Below are 13,914 nucleotides of genomic sequence, written 5' to 3'. Positions count from 1 at the left end.
TCACATAACCAATGTGACAGTTGTAGCTGAGTCAGGTCCCTTCATTCCTCATGAGGGTCTGGGTCTTGTTGACAACTGGCAAACTCGAGTTTATCCGGGTGGCCTGCGTCTTCCATCTTCTTCCAGAATTCCAGTCCTGCACGACCACAATCCAGCAGTCTTCATACTTTATAGATTAAGAACAGCAGTTTCCCCAAATAAATGAACTTCTTTCCATAAGGTAATGCAGGTGGAATGAAAAGGAGTAAAGCTGTGAACCCCCCCCCTCCCTTCCACAGCTGTCATAGCTGGGAGGTTTTTTGGAACTGTCTGTCAGAGCAGGTTGATGTCATCTGATGCCAACCCTGCCTGAGAGAGGGAGTAGCACATGAGCAGAGGTGTCAGTAGAACTAACCAAGCTTGGCACCACATGTGGTACCATGACCTTCAGAATAGAGAGTGTGCATAGCAGTAGTGCATATGTGTGTCAGCAATTCAGCACTGCTGTTTGAGAAGGGAACAACAAAAACTAATGCTCCTCTTCAAATGGGAGGCTGCTTTATATTTTTCGCCTTTTTTTTCTGTTTGATTGTCTTTGCCACTTTTGCAGGCCTTCCCTCACACCGCTTTCTCATTTATATTTGAGTTCTCATTTATATTTTGCAATGGAGTGTCCCTGCAGCGGTGTGGGCTGTGGTGATGAATGACGCTTTCTCGCTCCGGGCTCCCTCTCGTGCCTCTGAATGGCAGGGAGGTTTTAGGCTGCGGCGGCCGAGCCGTGACCCATTTTTCCGGTCCTCTCTTAATGAGATCCACTGGGACACCTAAACCGCCAGGATGACACCACGTCCTCACCCCACAGTCATTCGTGTGCCTGTAATGAACCGCCTGCCCTCACTGTTGTATCATTAAGTTCTGCACAAACGCACCCTGGTTGTCAGTTAACTCCCCTCAATGGATTCTCAACCCCAAACAGAAAAGGATTTTGAAAAAATACAGTCATCTAAAACCCGTACCATGTGTGGTGTATGCCTTTTCTCTCTGTTTACATTGTATTCACAATGAAGCAGGCTTCAATGTGTTATACTTTTTGAAGGTATGCATACTGTGGGTGTGTGCTGATCATTGCTGTAGCAGGAAGGGAGTGCAGGCTATTGCTCAGGTAGATAATAAGGCCTCTCTTTTTTTTTCAGGACCTTCTACCGGTTTGAGACAGTGTGGGACAGCTCCCTGCACAACTCCCTCCTGTTGAACCGGGTCACCCCCTATGGCGAGAAGATCTATATGACCCTGTCTGCCTACCTGGAGGTAAATCTGTAGCTCCAGAGCCTGTCTTTTCAAATGTTTTAATTAACTTAAAGGACAGCCGAGGTCCGTGCAAGCGCTAACACATGTTGTGTGTTTCCATAGCTGGACCACTGCATCCAGCCAGCCATTATCACCAAGGATGTGTGCATGGTGTTCTACTCCAGGGATGCCAAAATCTCCCCACCCCGCTCCCTGAGGACCCTCTTCGGAAATGGATACTCCAAAACGCCAGAGTGGTACGACCTCAGTTGCTCAGCTTGGGCAGTCGTCTTCCTTTTCTTTCTTTTCTCTCTTTTCTCTTTCAGTCTGTCTATCTCTGTACCTTAGGGAGTCAAGTATGCATGCCATGTTATTAGAACGTCAGTTACACAATGTTCCAGAAGCGTTTCAGGACATGAACATATGATGCTCTCACTCACTCTCTTTACATATATGTAACACCTTATGTATGTGATAAAACTCCTCTCGCTGTGTTTTACAGCAACAGAGTGACAGGGATCTATGAGCTGAGCTTGTGCAAGATGGCTGACACAGGAAGCCCAGGTGAGCTACAGGACAGTAATTACATTGATACAATAATTCTCTTCTCTTCAATAGAATTAGCTAATTCAATTCATTTAAATATCTCAACTGTACGTAAAAGACAACATAGCAATGCCCTTGTTTTTCTGACAAATTTTAATATTGTTGATAGCACAATACATCCAAAAGAATTCATATATGTATAAATAAGTATATATATATAAGTAATAAATAATAATATATATAATAATCCATGTAATGTAATGTAATGCATGTAATATAATGTAATGATCCCAGGTATGCAGCGGCGCCGGCGGAAGGTTCTGGACACGTCAGTGGCGTACGTGCGGGGGGAGGAGAATCTGGCAGGCTGGAGGCCCCGAGGGGACAGCTTGATTCTGGAGCACCAATGGGAGCTGGACAAGCTGGAGCAGCTGCAGGAGGTAGGCATGGGGTCAGGGGTTAGGGGTCAGGGTTCAGGGATACGAAGTGCTCCCAGAATTAACTGTTTCCCCTGACACGGTCAGGAGGTACAGGGTGTTCCTAGCATTAACTATTACTCCAAACACTGTCAAGAGATATGCAGTGTTCCTACTTTATTGTACATTATTGTATTACTTTAAAACCATTCATTTTCTGTATTATGGATACTATGATCTAGGGACTGTGTGATATATGGAAAGTGTATGTACAGGACTTCCCTTAGTTAGGGAAGACTAGGCAGTCTAGTGTCAGGTCAGCACAAGTTAACTTGTGGTAGTGCTTGAATGGTGTTATGCTCACACTCACTGGTCTGGGACTGTTGTTAGCCTGGTCTGACACTGTTGCTCTTTTAACTTGAATGGACACTCTTCTGTTCTTTCCTGCTGGGAATTGCTCTGGATGAGAGTGTCTGCTAAATGAATGCAATGTACTGTAGCATTAACTGTTAACTCCAACACAGCCAGGAGATACAGAGTGCTCCTAGAATTAACTGTTACCTCGGAAGAATCCTCGCTCTCTATCTCGACAAGCTGGAGCAGCTGCAGGAGGTGGGCACAGGGTCAGGGATCAGAGGTCAGAGGATACACAGGAGATACAGAGTGCTCCCAGAATTTCCTATTACCCCAGAAATAGTCAGGAGATACAGAGTGTTCCTAGCATTAGCTATTACCCCAGATGTTGAAGGTATAAAAACACTGCTCTGTTCTATAGTAGCAAACATGCAGATGAAAAAGATCTCGATCCCCCTCTCTCTCTCTCTCTCTCTCACACACTCTCCCCCCCCACTCTCTCTCTCTCTCTCTCTCTCTCTCTCTCTCTCTCGCAGGTGGAGAGGACGCGCCACCTGCTGCTGCTGCGTGAGAGCCTGGGGGACGCGGGCCCCAAGTCCCCGAGCGAGTCCCTGTCCCCCAGCCTGAGCAGCGACAGCCTCAGCACCTCCACCAGCATCTCCTCCCAGATCTCCACCACCACCTTCGAGAGCGCCGTCACGCCCAGCGAGAGCAGCGGCTACGACTCGGCCGACATCGAGAGCCTGGCGGATCGCGAGAAGGAGCTGGCCACCAAGGTGATCAACACCTCACATACCAGCATCACAGATGACGCGCTTTTCTGGAGTAAAATTCATTATTACTTTGCTCTGGATAATGCTATCAATAGGGATGCACCGATCCACTTTTTTTCAGTTCTGATCCGATTCTGATATCTGAATTTGGATATCTGCTGTTACCGATACCGATACCGATACCAGAGCTCTTTTTACTTCAATATTATTATCATTATTATCATTATTATTATTATGTTGTTGGTATTATGAGTAAGGTTACATGAGGCTGTAGTAAACCACACAGCACTTCTCATTAAAAAAGCAAAAAACATACAAAAATGCATTAAATTTAAATGTATTCCAAAGCAATTTATCTGAACTGTAGTTTAAGTAGGCTTCACATACAAACACGTGTAGGAGTGCAAATTGCTATGACAACCCCTTTAATGTCTTGAAAAACTTGAACAAATCAAGTGCACAGCAATGCATTATCAACTACTAGTAGGCTATGCGCGAAGCATCCCAAACTGGCATCTTGAAGGCGATCCATTGCTTTTATTACGTTACTGGCATTGTCTCTTAAAAAGACATGGACCCTCCTCTTCTCAGTTTCCCATGCATTTAACATCTCCCCCGTTGCTGTAGCGATGGACTCTCCTATGTGTGAGCCACGAAACTGCTTAGCCTGCAGCACTGCTTTTTGCAAAGTAAAACTTTAGTCTATCCACTGTGCTGTCAGACTTAAGTGATGACATTGGACGCACGTCTGAGCTCCAGATGTCAGTTGTGAAACTGACCATTGCAACGTTTTCCAAGCGTTTCGAAATGAATTCGCACACATGCTTGTACTTATTTGGGATAGCCGTTTCGGAGATGAAATGCCGGTTTTGCAACGTGTAGCGAGGCTCCAAATGTTCAATTAAGCGTCGAAAACCCACATTTTCAACAACAGAAAGGGGTTGGTCATCCAGCACAATGAATTCAGCGGCTTTCTCCATTATCAGCTTTGCTTTGTTGCTGTCTGGGAGTTTCTCACGCTTCTGAATTGTTCCCAGCAATGTTTGTCGTTGCGGCACACTTTTCTTCTTGGCACTCGTTGCCTGTATAAAATTGGCATACTCCTTTCCATGATGATTCTGCCAGTTGCATTGCATAAATTGCACTCGACTGTTTTGCTTTTTTCTTCCTTGAGCTTAAAATAACTCCACACAGCTGACATTATGACAGCGGTGCCGACAGGTCTCACATTCTAGCTACGGTTCACATGGCACATGCTGCTCATCTGTGTTACTCGTGGCACATCTCTCTTTACGGCATGCCACTCAAAGTTTAGTTAAGCATTTACGTGATAGTTTAGGCTAATGGATCGTATCAGATTATACTTTTTTTTCCGATATCCGATGCGGTGATTTTGGCCACTGTCGGACCGATACCGATACTGAGTATCGGATCGGGGCATCCCTAGCTATCAAGATCGAAGATTAATAAGTATTTTTATTTTTCAAGCAGAAAAATGATCCAATGCATACATTTTGTCTATCATGTCACACTTTATGTTCCTATTCATTCAGGACTTTAATTAAATTCTGAGGGCACTTTAGCTCCAGCAGTAAGCTCTGGTGGTCTGGTCTAGTCTGGTGTGTGTGGTAATAGCACATCTTTTATGCTCTTTTCTGACCATCTTCTGTCATTTATCCAGTGCCTGCAGCTCCTGACCCACACTTTCAACAGCGAGTACAACCAAGTGTGCAACAGCATCAGTGACTGCAAGGTAAGAGAGATGGGGAAGTGCCAGCACTGCCTAGCAGTGATGCCCTATTAGCGTATGGGAGCTAGCAGAAGGGTCACTCACTCTCTGTGTCTCCGGCTCCCTCTCCAGCTGTCGGATATCTCCCCAATGGATCGAGACCCGTCAGTGTCCAGCCTCAGCAGTGCCACCCTCACCCCCTCCTCCACCTGCCCCTCCCTGGATGAGTCCCGGTGCGGCTCCGCTGATCACAAGTAATAATGACAACAGTATTGATGATAGTGGATTGCATTTATATGGGTCTTCAAAGTGCTTTACAGTGAAGAGGCGGACTTGCCTAAACCACTACTAATGGGTAGCACCCACCTGGATGGTGCAGCGGCAGCCATTTTCCTCCAGAATGCTCATCACCCATCAGATGAGGAAGAGAGGGAGAGACTTATTTTGGCGATTAAATTGGGAGAGTATTGCATGGCCAGATTGGAAGAGTCTGTTCAGGAATGTAGCCAAGACACCGGGGGAACACTCTTCTCTATGTTGCCCCAGAATGCTGTTCCAGACACTCCCAGAAGTTGGTCTGATGGTAATGTAGACTTGAAGTCTGATATGGGCTTAGCCTTACCTGCTGTTCAAGGCATCTGTGTATGCTTGTCTCACCCAGTTCAGGTTTGCTATCTGATGAGTATGCAAGACTGTCTGAAGAAAAGAGTTATAGGGCAATATATAAGCAGATTCTCACAGTAAAACAGGTCATTCCAGGGCTGTTAGCTCTCTATGTTTTTCCACACTGTCTCTGTTTCTCTTTCTGTCTCTATCTACAGAGCGACAGAGACCAACTCCCGTGCCTCCAGTCCCTCCTGTTCCGATTATGAGAACTTTCCCATGGTGCCCACGCTGGAGACCTCCTATCTGGCCCGTGCTGGCAAGAACGAGTTCCTTAACCTGGTTCCCGACATCGAGGAGATGAGGCCAGGGTTAGTCCTCTCCCTTGCTCTTTTTTCTCTTCCTTGGTCTGAACACTTGCACTGCTGATTGATGTCAAAATGAGGCTTCCTGATCCCCACAATGGGCAGAACCACTCTGTGTTGTCAGCCATTGCAAGAACCAATAAAAAAAAAACTGCAGAATACTATGACTGCTTTCAGCCAATCAGTCAGTTGCTGATGACAGCTCCATCTCCATTTTGTGAAACCTGACACTGCCGTCACTGGCTCATCAGCATGTCTACATTAAATTGTGTGGGATCGTATACTCAGCGTGTGCTGAGAGTGTCGGGTCTGTTGGCAATTGTTAGAAGTTGTGAATTGTGTCATGACTTGGATGCTGATCAGCTTTCTGATTTTCTGCGCACCTCTCGCTGCTCAGGTCTGTGGTATCCAAGAAGGGCTACCTGAACTTCATGGAGCCACGCTCCAACTCCTGGGTGAAGCACTTTGTGGTGGTGCGGAGGCCCTATGTCCTCATCTACAATAACGACAAGGACCCCGTAGAGAGAGGTGTCCTCAACCTGTCTACGGCCCAGGTGGAGTACAGCGAGGACCAGCAGGCCGTGCTCAAGGTGGGTCCAGACACATCTGTGTCTGCAAACATGTGGGACAGTCTTGCTTCAGGCCAGCTAAAAACAAAGGCTAAACATTTGCCATGCACATTGTATTAGTCATAGGGCTCAGCTTTTGTCAGGTTAGGTTGCCATAATTACCCAAATGTAAAATGTAAAGTAACTGTTTGTCTTACTTAAGGCTTGTACTATCAAAGTGGTAGGGCTAACTGCAGCAATATGTCACATTGCAGTGTTCAGCATCTCTTTGAAATTTGCTTTATGTGGGGGTTTTAAAGGAAGACCCCTAAGTGCCATTTCCCCAGCGCTATGAAAGTATTTTATTTTTCTGTTGTCATTGCTGCACTGTGACACTGGCCCCCTGAAAGCATGTTTCAGAGCAGGTTCTGAAGGTTTCTTTTCTCTTATTTCACCTGACCACATTCCTTTTAGGTAAAGACATGTAAGAGCAATCAAAACAGACATTTGTCGTTTTGTTCTTTACTGAGAGTTGTTTTTGGCTTCACATTTTCCAGCAATAGCACACACACGTCAGTGCAATGGTGTTATTCCTCTCTTTCAGACTCCCTACACGTTCGCTGTGTGCACAAAGCACAGAGGCATTCTGCTCCAGGCCCTTAACGATAAAGACATGAATGACTGGCTGTATGCCTTCAACCCGCTGCTGGCTGGAACCATAAGGTACAGATGAACCTACCCTGGAAAATGCCGGTCCATGGCCTGTGATTGGTGCAGCGGTGTCTGCCACTCATCCGGTTGTCATGTCCCTTGTCAAAGTAGCACCATAAAGTGTAAAAATACTGATATAACTGAATGCTCGTCTGTTTGGATGCTCGGTACTCTTCTACTGTCAGTGCTGGTTTTATAAAAAGCTGAGAGAATCCTGCAGTAGTAAGAAAAGGAATGTGCAGAACAATGTGTAATGATTCATTGGGGAACAGTGATCGCCAGGTCTGTAAGACTTCTAGTTTTTAAGGGGAGCATGTGCATTTCTGTAGTCGACCTTTTGTCCATTGGGTGCTAATGTTGGGGTGTTTCTCTTCCAGGTCGAAGTCAGCTAGAAGACGCTCAGACCTGATAAAGAACTAAGACGTCTTCTTTCTGTGAGGAAGAAATAACGCTCTTCACTTCTTCTGGCAAGCCTCTGAGCGAACCGAGCGTTAACTCTCGTTAACCTTTGTGATTCTTGACAGCTTTCTCCTGTACATAGACCTGTGGCTTAAAACTCCTCTCAAAGCAACTTAAGTTTAAGCCCCTGAGAAGCCTCCCCCCCCGTCTTCTTTATTTCAGTTTCATGCCCCCTCCTGTTCCGTTCGTTCTTTGTCAGACTGAAATGTTCTACTAGTAGCATGTTGTAGTGCAGTCTAGCTGTGTGTGCACGGTTCTTCAAAATCAGTCTCTCTTCTCTGCCGTTCTTGAGTTTCTGAGTGTCTGTAAAAAAAAAAAGAAAAAAGAAAAAAGTCATCTTTATTCGATGTCATCTGTCAGTCAGGAACATTCTGTTTGCTGTTCGGTATCTTTTTTTTTTTTGCTGTCCTCAGGGGAAGACGTTTAGCTTGCAAAGCAAAAACAAACAGGACAATTAAACTAGAAAGTGCAAAAAAAAAAAAAAAAACAATACCAACATGACTAAGCAGTTCCCCATTGCCCACAGTGTTGGAGTCAAGTCCTGTCATACCACCGGTTGCTGTGAATGTGATTTCCACCTGTAACAACAGAGGTCACTGTCCCCGCCCTACTGCCAGATGCTACACACCTTTATAAATCAGAGCCCCTTTGATTGCATCATGGTTAAATACTGTGTGTTTCAAACCTGTGAGTTTCAAACCAGTCCTCATTTCTGGACACAGCATCCCCCTCCCATCCCTAAGAAGTCCCAGTCCTGTCTGATGCATGTGCGGGAAGCTCCTCATTCTGTGCTGTGGTGCATTGCACAGTTCCCTAAGTGTTAGCGGTTAGCAAAAACGTAAGCCGTGTGCATGTGCATGACGCTGTCATCTGATGCATTCCGCATTTTTAAAACAACTAGTAAAGCGGGAAAATTGTGCTTTGTACCATTCGCCCATCTTGGGTTCTCATTTTGTGTGCAGCTAAAATAGCTCCAGGCACTACGGAAATGACTTTTGTGGAGGATCTATGACAAGAGAATGCAGTTTCATGCCTTGGTGATCGTCAGAAAAGGGGCAGCGATTTTTAATTTAGAGGAATGTGAAATAGGAAATGTCCAATGGTCTTGCTGTTGCGCCTTCGCAGGACAGCTGGAACGTACTTATGCCGTGGGCTCCTAGTTACACGGATGGAAAGAGCTGAATCTTCCCACCCATATTATTATGAGGTTTGACTGCTTTTTTCTTTGACAAAGTCCTCAAACAACCAGCAGTCTATGCAGAGACAGGCAGGCTGGATTTAGTGTTAGTATGGGTGCTGGATTGGAGCTAGGATGGGACGGGGATGGTGGAAGCACCGACGCTTGAGTATACAGTACAACATGAAATACACACAAGGGAGAAACCCAGTCAAACAGACTACAATTCAGACCTCTCATCTGAGCTGTAAATATTTTTGTCGTATTGCTCTCATATTTCAATTTATGGCTGGTATGAGTGCACAAAATGAAGTTGTTGACTATTTTGTGAAGAGCTTTTTCTTTCCTTCCTGTCCTTTCACTTTGTAAAGTAGTAAAACTGAAAACTGGAAAGATAAATGCACCTAAGAACAGAAAACTAAACTTTAATTCTTAACTGTTAAACTAAAAGTTCAACCACGCACACAACGGTGAAATCGGTTAGATTACGAACATCGTAAAACTGCAAAATGCTGTGATTTCACTACGGATAAAACATTAGTGTGATTAATGAATAATAATCAGGGAGCAGTTATTAATTTTTACTACCTGAGTGCACAGAAAGTAAAGGAGCTGGTATTCTAACATGCAGTGGTCAGGCCTTCTCATCAAACCATATAGGCTTATAACACCATTGAAATTTCTCATTCCCAAAGTATGGCCAGTTTAACCAAAGGGAATTAAGCATTCATCAGTAAGTTCACATACCAAGGGAAAAACAACCGATTGTACAAAGCACTGTACCTACCAGTTGTTTCAAAGAGGTTTTTGCATGGGACTAATGAACTTAGAGATTTTATCCAGCAGGCCCATGCGGTGTAGTTATTGACGCATATCATTTCTCAGAAGGGGGTTGTACACCCTACAAATCGTATTGATAACATTATGCATCCTGAAAACTAAACCTTAGTTCTCAGCTTCACAACCTTATTTCTGGGTCATTGTTCTGTATGGCCCCTTTTTGTCTAACTGTATTATGTCTATGTTATGCCAGTTTACAGCAATTATAAGAAGAATTCCTTTCTGAAGAGCAGTTTATGAGCCAAGTGCGAACATAAAGAGTGGATATTTTATTTATTTTATAGTTGCTATGGTCAATAGCAAATCCTACTATATAATGTTACAGACATAACTACAGGCCACAGACAGCTATAGCTGCTAAATTTTAAATACAGCCCAGTGTTGTTCTGTAGTGATTGAATTAATTTTATTCTTGAGGGAAGCCAAGCGCGCTTGCTAGTAAGCAGATTGGATTCCTAATAAGTCCAAGGGAGAATCATGGAAGACTGAAGGGACAGGGAAATCCTCTGATGTTTTGAAATTAGTGTCCCTCTGCTGGCCTAATGGAAAATGAGCCCTTTTAAAAGCAGCTCAGTTCATGGCAAACTTACATCAGGATGAAACGGACAGTTCTTGTGTACATTTGTATTCCCTCAGCTTCAGCCTTCTGGAGTAAGTAGGGTAATATGGCATGTATGACACTGTGCAGGCCTCTGGCCAACCAGCCAGCAGGCACTTGCACCCCAGTACACCCAGAGGGTGCTGGTTGTCGGGGTCAGGCCAAAGAAACATATTCAGCCATTCACATTTACTCCTGCACCTCTCCTGATATGTCGCTTGTTCTACATTCCACTATGCAGAGTCTGTCAGAGTGACTGCACATGGGATGCGTGTTTAAGTTGGATTCCTTGAGGTAGTTTCACATTTAAGGACTGAAGACAAGAGTGAAGAGTAAAAGCACCATTTCTGTGAGGTCAGCCAGCCTCAACCCAGAATGTGCTGCTCTGTTGACTTCCTGTCCTGTCTGTAGAAACTGTCTGCAAGCAATCTGTACTAAGAAGTCACAATCTGTCAGAAGGATGTGCGTTTTATTTTTTTTTTCTCATTATTTGAATAGAAGGGTACAGAACAAGTTGTTTGGACAGATGAAACTTGATTTTCTTCTGCTCTGTACATTTATAAGACTTGAAAAGGCTTATTTATTATTAAAGTGGATTTTTTTAAAGTTCTAACTAGTAGCAACCTTCAGTGGCATACAGCACGTACACTATGCTGTATATAATTCATTGCAGTGTATACTAGTCTGAACCTGTTTGCACGGGTAGATTTTTTAGCAGAGTACACAGTAGAGTATAGCTGCAGTGACGAGTGAAAGTGTTAACATCGCAGTTGCAGCATTTTAACAAACATTGTGTTTAATCATTATACTTGAACTAAATTGATTTAAATTGCTTAAAAAATAAAGTTGACCAAATTAGAATGTGTATTGAGTGCGGTATTGAGAACTAACCGAATGTTAAAGCTGAAAGGAGAGGATATTTGGATGTGCTGTCCCTTTTCCCTGCGCGCTTGCTGCTTTGCCTTCAGTGAAGATGAGACAGTCAAGTTAAAATGTCATTCGAAATAATATCCATTCATTGGAAGCTAGATTATCCTGTGCTTCCTTGTGCTGGGGAAAAAAAATTCAAATTACAAACCGTGAATTATTAGACTCCTTCCTTGAGAAGTCATTCAAAACAGAAATTTGGCTTCACATATAACATAGTGACAAAATGTTTTGAACTATAAGATTATTAAGGCCTGTACTTTTTTTTATTATGATCTTTTAAAATGATTCAAGACACTCTGGCTGGAGATGGAAAAAACTTTTTAACTGATGTCCATATGAGTTCTCATTCCAACACCTCCCTGCCTCTTGTTAATGAATATAATAAAAATGTTAATAAAGGTAATAATAGTCTAATAAAACCGTGTCCACCTCCAGGAGAATTCTGTTTGAAATTGTTTACATTTCCTCAAACCCCTTTCTTTGAGAAGTGAAGAAGACAACAGACCTGAACTGTACATTAATTACTTGCCAGATTGACTTCATTTTCATACTTATTTTGTACATATATATGTTGTATGGAGCTTGAATTCAGATGTAAATATGTTTCATGTATTTGTACTAATTATAATCCATTTGCTGTATAGCTTAGATGTGTAATGCAGGTATAAATATATATTAACTCTGTGTATTGTAACCTTGCACCATTCAACTGTTCGGTGACTAACAATAAAGGCACAACCAGTGCATTAGCAGAAGGCAAGAACTGTGTGCTGTTATTTTTACAACATCCACCTCTTCAGAATTGTGGCCACTGAAACCCCCATCAAGAGTTACAGTGTGTTCATGTATAGTACAACAGTCATGTATGATCTTGCCATTATCGAGGTGAACATAAAAGTCTGCCAGAGGCATATTTTGACCTTGAAATGCCCATAGAAGGCATGTCCTGCACATGTATTAACTAATGATGAATTTTTGTCATCATTGAGATGATATTTTTAAGAAACACCATAACAAGTAATTCATATTTCAGTAATACATAGATCATTTTACCATACCTGAATATACAGTACTACTACAAGCTTTCTAATATGTGATCAAACATATGTTGCAGTTTTTAGAGCCTGGATAGTAAAGACATTGGGCTGAAATTCTAGGGCCTCAAAATCTGGGGATACATGATGTTATCTGGGGACATGGCTCCTGTACACATGCTCCTGTACCTGGAACTGGTAAAAAATAATTTGGGAAAACTTGAGACAACCTGAAAAGCCATGAATGTCACAACATATGATGTGTGTGACAGCATTCTATATGTAACTGTAAGGTGTTCCTTCAGGACATTTCCCTCTGCCCACAGACCAGTACAGCTCAACTTTTGAGTTCTTTTTCGCAACTCTTTTTTGGATTTTGAGCATTCTGACACTGCTTCATAGCCATTGGCATCACAAATGATCACAGCGAATGTAATCATTGTCAATTAGTTATCTGATGCTTAATGTCTAAAATATATGAACAAATATCGAGATATCAACAATATTGAAAATGCATTTATTGCCAGCGTAATGTCCTGACAAGTGTGAAACTTGGGGCACTGCCCTGCTCTCTAGTGAAACACTCCTGTTTAGACCAAGGGGTCAACTTTCTGCATTACTGAGCCTTTAAATTGGATACCACATAATCCCTCAGTGAATTTGAAAATCATTGTGACGTATCTAGATGACAAAATGAGATGCATAATTCAAAATATTTTTCTGTGTGATTGTGGTGTTTTCCAGAATGTTTATGGGCAAATTAAAAGCAGTACAGCTGGCTCTGCAGTGTCTGGGACATCCACCTCAGAAATGAACATCGAAAGTTATGGATGAGCGCGGTGATCCAGCAGGGTGTACATGGGTGGGAAGCAGCACCCCACTGTATTTTAGAGTTTTTAATCTATATATGACTTCATACGTATCCATTTACTCCATATCATCAAACATGTAACAGATTTTCTAACAGTTAGATTTTCTGACTTTTTTCTGTCTCCTATTAATGGCAAGCAATACAGATTTTAATGTGTAATCTTTTACTCATAATGTTTGCTGCCTAAATTTAAATGGAGTGAATTCATGAGCTTATGGATTTGTGACTTTTTACCTTCAATACAGTTGAGGCACCATGTTTTTTAAATCGTGTATCTTAAAATGATTTATCATCTGTGACATGTTGACTTTTGGGTCATACTTAAAATGTTTAAAATGTCCTCCCACCCCTCACAGTGACATATATGACATATTTCAAAAGCAGACATAAATGACAATACACTGTTTATTACGCATTCAACATTTTGAATCATTGGAAAGACATTGCATTTTTTTTCATTACAAGCAACAAAGAGTAAGTGCTAATTAGGACGGCCGATGAGACGTATACACCTTGTTAATGTCCCTTGCTGTCTATTTCATTGATGGGGCTGCCTGCTTCCCTCTTCAGATTTTCAGAGCATGGCAATTTTCTTCGAACCTTTAGCGTCTGAGCAAGACAGGGCAAAAGTGTAGCGTTCGAGGAGGAAAACAATGTGCACATCGATAGCATTGTCAACACAGCAGCGTTCGAA

At 42.8% G+C, this 13,914-nt stretch overlaps 1 protein-coding gene across 2 annotated transcripts in view; it reads left to right on the top strand.

Moving 5' to 3' along the window:
• Window positions 1-8,260, top strand: part of LOC118779275 (kinesin-like protein KIF1B) — a 79,233-nt gene extending 70,973 nt beyond the window's left edge. For both annotated transcript variants that reach the window (XM_036531308.1, XM_036531307.1), the window contains 11 exons: window positions 1,173-1,287; window positions 1,390-1,523; window positions 1,769-1,830; window positions 2,107-2,252; window positions 3,119-3,358; window positions 5,037-5,108; window positions 5,217-5,338; window positions 5,906-6,058; window positions 6,450-6,642; window positions 7,205-7,323; window positions 7,689-8,260. In XM_036531308.1, the coding sequence (XP_036387201.1) occupies window positions 1,173-1,287; window positions 1,390-1,523; window positions 1,769-1,830; window positions 2,107-2,252; window positions 3,119-3,358; window positions 5,037-5,108; window positions 5,217-5,338; window positions 5,906-6,058; window positions 6,450-6,642; window positions 7,205-7,323; window positions 7,689-7,731 (1,399 nt within the window). In that variant the 3' untranslated portion in view covers window positions 7,732-8,260. The remainder of the gene's footprint in view (window positions 1-1,172; window positions 1,288-1,389; window positions 1,524-1,768; window positions 1,831-2,106; window positions 2,253-3,118; window positions 3,359-5,036; window positions 5,109-5,216; window positions 5,339-5,905; window positions 6,059-6,449; window positions 6,643-7,204; window positions 7,324-7,688) is intronic.
• Window positions 8,261-13,914: the final 5,654 nt, after the last annotated feature.

This window comes from Megalops cyprinoides, chromosome 6 (genome assembly GCF_013368585.1).
Source record: "Megalops cyprinoides isolate fMegCyp1 chromosome 6, fMegCyp1.pri, whole genome shotgun sequence".
Taxonomy (NCBI): Eukaryota; Metazoa; Chordata; class Actinopteri; order Elopiformes; family Megalopidae; genus Megalops; species Megalops cyprinoides.
Note: the sequence above shows the minus strand (reverse complement) of the source record. Positions and strands in the feature narration are given on the sequence as shown.